The sequence below is a fragment of the Babylonia areolata genome, chromosome 21, assembly GCF_041734735.1.
Source record: "Babylonia areolata isolate BAREFJ2019XMU chromosome 21, ASM4173473v1, whole genome shotgun sequence".
In the NCBI taxonomy this organism is placed as follows: domain Eukaryota; kingdom Metazoa; phylum Mollusca; class Gastropoda; order Neogastropoda; family Buccinidae; genus Babylonia; species Babylonia areolata.
Genome location: NC_134896.1, coordinates 38616339 through 38623769, shown reverse-complemented (window position 1 = coordinate 38623769; position 7431 = coordinate 38616339). Strand labels below are relative to the sequence as shown.

General features: G+C 51.3%; 1 protein-coding gene across 1 annotated transcript in view; it reads left to right on the top strand.

Annotated features, from left to right (window-relative positions):
- The window catches only part of LOC143296613 (uncharacterized), a 61126-nt gene extending 54033 nt beyond the window's left edge, over nt 1–7093 (top strand). The window contains exon 3 of the mRNA XM_076608642.1: nt 6587–7093. Within this exon, the coding sequence (XP_076464757.1) occupies nt 6587–7093 (507 nt within the window). The remainder of the gene's footprint in view (nt 1–6586) is intronic.
- The last annotated feature ends 338 nt before the right edge of the window (nt 7094–7431 follow it).

Below are 7431 nucleotides of genomic sequence, written 5' to 3'. Positions count from 1 at the left end.
CTGAGGGGTGGGGATGATTGCTCGTGACACGCTGAGTGACAGGCACACGCTCACACACACACACACACACACACACACACACACACGCACGCACGCACGCACGCACACACACGCACGCACGCACGCACACACACACACACACACACACACACACACGCACACACACACACACACACACACACACACACACACACACACCATTCTCACCTTCCCTCACTCTCGTCCGGGTTCTCTATGTCTGTCTCCGTCTCTCTGTGAATCTCTGTGTCCCTCTGTGTCTGTCTGTCTCCTCTCTCGCTCTCCCTCTCGCTCTCTCTCTCTCTCTGTCTCTCTCTCTCTCTCTCTTGTCCCCCTCTCTCTCTGTCTCCTCTCTGTCTGTCTCTCATCCCCCCCTCCCTTCAAGCGTCAAGCAGTGAAGCCCTGGACATAGTTTCATCCAGTGTTCTCAGCTGTGCTGTGTTTCAAGCGTGCAGTGTTTCAGCTGTGCAGTGTTTTCAAACGTGTACTGAGTGTTTCAAGTGTGCATCGCCTCAGTTGCGCAGTGTTTCACGTTGCAGTTCCATAGTGCAGTGTTTGTAGTGTGCAGTCTTTCCATAGTGCAGTGTTTGGAGTGTCCAGTGTTTCAGTAGCGCAGTGTTTGCAGTGTGCAGTGTTTCCATAGTGCAGTGTTTATAGTATGCAGTGTTTCCAATAGTGCGGTGTTTGGAGTGTGCAGTGTTTCCATAGTGCAGTGTTTGGAGTGTCCAGTGTTTCAGTAGCGCAGTGTTTGAAGTGTGCAGTGTTTCCACAGTGCAGTGTTTGAAGTGTACCGTGTTCCGGTAGTGCAGTGTTTGAAGTGTGCAGTGTTTCAATAGTGAAGTGTTTGAAGTGTGCAGTGTTTCAGTAGTGCTGTGTTTGAAGTGTCCAGTGTTTCAATAGTGAAGTGTTTGAAGTGTGCAGTGTTTCAATAGTGAAGTGTTTGAAGTGTGCAGTGTTTCAATAGTGAAGTGTTTGAAGTGTGCAGTGTTTCAGTAGTGCAGTGTGTGAAGTGTGCAGTGATCTAATAGTGCAGTGTTTGAAGTGTGCAGTGATCTAATAGTGCAGTGTTTGAAGTGTGCAGTGATCTAATAGTGCGGTGTTTGAAGTGTGCAGTGTTTCGGTAGTGCGGTGTTTGGAGTGTGCAGTGTTTCCATAGTGCAGTGTTTCAAATGTGCAGTGTTTCAATAGTGCAGTGTTTGAAGTGTACCGTGTTCCGGTAGTGCAGTGTTTGAAGTGTGCAGTGTTTCAATAGTGAAGTGTTTGAAGTGTGCAGTGTTTCAGTAGTGCAGTGTGTGAAGTGTGCAGTGATCTAATAGTGCAGTGTTTGAAGTGTGCAGTGATCTAATAGTGCAGTGTTTGAAGTGTGCAGTGATCTAATAGTGCGGTGTTTGAAGTGTGCAGTGTTTCGGTAGTGCGGTGTTTGGAGTGTGCAGTGTTTCCATAGTGCAGTGTTTCAAATGTGCAGTGTTTCAATAGTGCAGTGTTTGAGGTGTGCAGTGATCCAATAGTGCAGTGTTTCAGTAGTGCAGTGTTTGAAGTGTGCAGTGTTTCAGTAGTGCGGTGTTTGAAGTGTGCAGTGTTCCAATAGTGCGGTGTTTCAAATGTGCAGTGTTTTAATAGTGCAGTGTTTGAAGTGTGCAGTGATCCAATAGTGCAGTGTTTGAGGTGTGCAGTGTTTTAGTAGTGCAGTGTTTCAGGTGTGCAGTGTTTCAATAGTCCGGTGTTTGAAGTGTGCAGTGATCCAATAGTGCGGTGTTTCAAATGTGCAGTGTTTTAATAGTGCAGTGTTTGAAGTGTGCAGTGATCCAATAGTGCAGTGTTTGAAGTGTGCAGTGATCCAATAGTGCAGTGTGTGAAGTGTGCAGTGATCTAATAGTGCGGTGTTTGAAGTGTGCAGTGTTTCAATAGTGCAGTGTGTGAAGTGTGCAGTGATCTAATAGTGCAGTGTTTGAAGTGTGCAGTGTTTCAATAGTGCAGTGTGTGAAGTGTGCAGTGATCCAATAGTGCAGTGTTTGAAGTGTGCAGTGATCCAATAGTGCGGTGTTTGAAGTGTGCAGTGATCCAATAGTGCAGTGTTTGAAGTGTGCAGTGTTCAATAGTCCGGTGTTTGAAGTGTGCAGTGATCCAAGAGTGCAGTGTTTGCAGCCAAAGTTGTTAAACCAAACGCCAATGCCGGGCGGGGTGGGAGGGGCGAGGAAAGGGGCTGTACGTGTAAGTTATCGCCTCAATTCTCTTGTCGCTTATCGATCTGCTGACACCGCGTTAAATATTGACCACTTTCACCCCCCTCCCCCCCCACCCCCAACCCCCCACGCCCCACCCCACCCCCCCTTCCCACGTTCTACGTCACGCTTGTAAGCGTTCGAGGGTGCAACGAATCGCTTTCTTTTTCTCTGTCTCTGTCTCTGCCCCCCCCCCCCACCTCCCCCACCACCCCTCTCTCTCTCTCTCTCTGTAATAATTATAGAGGCATTTCACTTTGTGACGTCAGTAGCAAAGTCTATAGCACTACCATTAACCAAAGGATTCAAGGATATGTAGAATATAATGATATAACTGGAGAACATCAAGCTGGGTTTAACCGTAAACTGTATGTGGCGTTTATTGATTTTGAAAGGGCATTTGATTCCATTAACCGAAATTTATTATGGCCCATTCTGAATAAAAATGGAGTAAGTGGAAAACTCTTCAGTTGCATTAGGAGTATGTATAGTGTTGTTAAAACAAGAGTTAGATGTGGTGATAAGCTTACGAATTATATATGTTGTACTAGAGGAGTTAAACAGGGAGATGTTTGTAGTCCTATTTTGTTTTCATTATTTATAAATAAAAGTAAACACACACAGATATCGTTACAAAGCAACATGTCATTCTGAACAATTGTGCCCATTGTGCAAAGAATCAAGAGAGGATGAAGTTCACTTTGTTTTAAAATGCCCTGTGTTGACTGACTTACGAATCCAGTTTATTCCCCCCAAATATATAAATCCATGCTTGTTTCGGTTATGTTTATTAATGGCATCTAACGATGAAAACACCATACGTAGTTTTGCTATGTATCTTTATAAAGCACTGCAATTAAGAGAGACACTCATTTCTTAGATTCACTGATTGTTGTGAATGACGTTGTATTGTTTATATTACCAATTGCAATGACACATGTAAAACTGTTATTACCCCCTATTCATATGGGGCTATGGCCTTAATTGAATAAACCATCTTGAATCTCTCTGGTGTGTGTGTGTGTGTGTGTGTGTGTGTGTGTGTGTGTGTGTGAGTGAGTGAGTGAGTGCGCGCGCGCGCGCGCGCGCGTGTGTGTGTGTGTGTGCGTGTGTGTGTGTGTGTGTGTGTGTGTGTGTGTGTGTGTGTGTGTGTGTGTGTGTGTGATTGACGGCGTTGACGAAATGGGCTGTTACCTTTGAGAGCACAACAACGAAAGCAAAACAGAGTGCTGACTAGAATGCTCATTCAAAACACCTACATTTGGATGGCCTGCAAACGTACAGCTATCTTCATCGCGGAGACTGACAGGCACAATAGCCGAGTGGTTAAAGCGTTGGACTTTCAATCTAATGGGTCCCGGGTTCGAATCTCTCTGTGACGGCGCCAGGTGGGTAAAGGGTGGAAATTTCTCCGATCTCCCAGGTCAACATATGTGCAGACCTGCTTGTGCCTGAACTCCCTTCGTGTGTATACGCAAGCAGAAGATCAAATACGCACGTGAAAGATCCTGTAATCCATGTCAGCGTTCGGTGGGTTATGGAAACAAGAACATACCCAGCATGCACACCCCCGAAAATGGAGTATGGCTGCCTACATGGCGGGGTAAAAACGGGCATACACGTTGAAGTAGAGAGGACGGAAAATCGTGAGGTCTCATATTCTCTCTTCTCTCCTCCCTCCTTCCCTTCCACGCTCACGCATACACGCACGCCCCCCACCTCCGCCACTACACCCTTCCTCCCCGCACACACACGCACACACACGCACACACACACACACGCGCACACACACACATACACTAACCTTGTGAACAATCATGAAGTCAGCTGTGGACCTTTCCTCTCCCTCCCCTCTCGATGTATCCCCAATCCACCCCACATCCACCCCCCGCCATCTCTCCCCTTCCCCCCCCCCCCTGTCTCCAACAGACCCCCCCAACCCCCACCACTTACCTCCTAACCCTGTGAACAATCAGAAGTCAGCTGTGGACCTTTCCTCTCCGCCGTCCCTTCACCATGTATCCCCCCTCTCTCTCACCTCCCCACCACACCCACTCCCCACCACCCCTCTCTGTCTTATCCGGCCAGTCAATCTGGCAGGAAGAGGGGCGGGAGGGGTGGGGAGTGGGGGGGAGGGGAGGAAGAAACCACGGGACCACGGGGGCCCAAGGGTGGACGGGGACAGTGCACGGGGCGACCCCCAGGGTCCATGGGTTTGCTCCTGTTTGTCATTCAAATTGCCATCCAGGTTTGGAGTCCTGGTGGGTGGTGGCGAGGGAGAGGGGAAATGGGGTAAGAGAGTTTGTAGGGGGAGGGGGGGGGCCGGGAAGAGTGGGGTGGGGGGGGGGGAAGAGGGCAGGGGGGCCTATACTACAGTGTTTGTTGTACAAACCTCAGAGTAAAGGGGTTGGTTCGTTCGTTCATTCTCAGTGCGCCTTTTCTCGCTTCCCAGCTCTGTGATAATGAGGTCCCCTCAAGAAAAGGGACCCAGCTCCCTCCCCGTTTTTTGATATGTATCTAACACTTTAAGTAGTTGGGAGGGAGAAGGGAGCAAAGGGAGGGTGGTGTGTGGGTGTTGGAGCGTTGGGCGGGGGGGGAGGTGGAGGATGGGGGATGGGGGATGGGGAGAGGGGCGGGAATTGGATGTGTGTGTATGGGGTGGGGGGGGGGAGGCGTAGGATATGTATCTCTCCTCCTCCTCCTACCATGAACAGAGTCAGATGGAAAGAAAATAATAATAATAAGAAGAAGAAAACAAAAACGTTCACTTTACTTGGCGAGAGAGACAGACAGACAGACAGAGACAGAGAGACAAAGTTTTCTCAGAGACAGACAGACAGACAGAGAATCATAGAATGAGAGACAGACAGACAGACAAAGAGACAGAATCAGAGACAGACAGACAGACAGAGCGACAGAGACAGAATCAGAGAGACAGACATACAGACAGACAGAGACAGAATCAGAGACAGACAGACAGACAGACAGAGAGACAGAACAGAATCAGAGAGAGACAGACAGACAGAGACAGAATCAGAGAGAAAGACAGATACAGAGAGAGAGAAAAAAAAAGAAGAAGAAAAAATCAGAGACAGAATCAGAGAAAGAGACAGACAGACAGACAGACAGACAGATTAAAAAAAAAAAAAAAAAAAAAAAGACAGAGACGGAGAGCGAGGGAGGAGGAGTGTGGGTGAGGGGAGGGAGTGAATGGGGAAGTGAAGGTGTGGGGATGGGGGGGGGGGGTGGCGATGTGAAGGGTGGATGGGGAGGAGGGGGAGGGGGCAGTGAGTGACAGTGCAGTCGGATCGACACCCCATATAAATCAGCCAGGTCCGGGTGGCACACACAGGCCAGGCCCGGGGATCGATCGATGAGGCGGGCAGGGTCCCCCACCCCCACCCCCCGTCATGTGATCAGCCAGACGTGACGGCCCGTAACTACTTTGATGTGGGGCACAGAGAGACAGAGAGAGAGAGGGAGGGAGGGAGAGAGAGAGGGGAGGGAGAGACAGAGAGAAGGGGGGGGGAGGGTCGGGGGCGATGGAGGAGGAGAGGGAGGGGAGAGAGAGGTGGGGAGAGAGAGAGAGAGAGAGACAGACAGAGAGAGAGAAAGGGGGAGAGAGTGATAGGGAGAGAGGGAGAGACAGAGACAGACAGACAGAGGGAGAGACAGAGAGAGAGGGGGGGTGCGATGGATGGGGAGACAGAGGGAGAGACAGACAGAGAGAGAGAGGGGGGTGCGATGGATGGGGAGACAGAGGGGAGAGAGAGGTGGGGAGATAGAGAGAGAGAAAGGGGAGAGAGAGTGATAGGGAGAGAGACAGACAGACAGAGAGAGAGAGACAGAGACAGACAGAGAGGGAGCGACAGAGAGAGGGGTCGGGGGTTGGGGGGGGGGCGATGTAGGGGGAGAGAGAGGGGAGAGAGAGGTGGGGAGATATTGAGACAGAGAGAGAGAGGTCGAGAGAGAGAGTGATAGGGAGAGAGAGGGGGAGACAGGGAGAGACAGAGAGGGAGAGACAGATACAAGGAGAGAGAGGGAGGGGGAGAGATAGAGAGAGAGAGACAGAGAGGGAGTGAGAGGGTGCGAGTGAGAGAGAAAGAGAGGGTGAGAGAGACAGGGAGAAAGGGAGATAGAGAGACAGGGAGAGAGTGAGAAAGAAAGAGAGTGAGAGAGAGACGGGGAGAGAGACAGACAGGGAGAGAGAGAGGGGGGTGCACAAGGGTCTGACTTGTTTTGCCCACGATTTTCTCGTCGTCCCAACCCAAGCAGTTCTTTGCCAAACCCCACGGATTTCCAAAGTCCACCTCCGTCCCTGAAATGCTGTGTTTGCTGTGTTGCAGGTGTGGTTCAAGAACCGGAGGGCCAAGTGGAGGAAGCAGAAGCGGGAGGAGGAGGCCAGCCAGAAGGCCCTGGAGGCTCGCGGCACCACCACCACCACCTCCTCCTGCTCCTCGTCGTCGGGGCTGATGGCGCTGCCCCCCGCACAGGGCGGGGCACACGGGGGCCATACCCCCACAGTGGACGACAAGGACACAGACAACATCTGCGTTGACGACGAGGACGAGGAGGAGGAGGAAGAACGGGGCCTCTCCCTCCCAGTCCCCTCCACCTCCCTCACCACCCCCACTATCAAAACCACCACTACTACCACCACCGCCACCAGTGACCACAAGGACCTGTCTCCGGTATTGATGTCACCACCCAGGGTCCTACCACTTCCGGCGGAACATGCGCAGTGCAGTCCCCGCGTTTTCCCGCCCACCTCCCCCTCCACCCCGGACAGAGACGCTCCGCTGGTGGAGTCTGACCACTTCGCCGATGACTCTGATGCCGACCTGTCGCCCTGAACCTGTGTCTGTGAGGGTGATGATTGAGAAAAGATGCTTTGAGAAAAAGATAGTTGAGAAAAGGGAGGGAGGGAGAGATGGATGGAGAGACGGAACAAGGAGCTCAGCGCCCTTCGTTCAACTAACTGTCTCCTTTGAATGGTCTCCTGTCCGTCCGGCATCCCACCAGGGATACTTTCCACAGTGTCTGCCGGACAGGTTGGGGGGAGGGGCCGGGGGAGGAGCAGAGAGGGCGGGGCACAGGAGAGACGGCAGGGGACCTGACCAGTGCACAGGGCCGTGCTTTGAAACCTTACAACCACTGCTGATCACCGTGGCCCTGTGAGCATGACACCTTA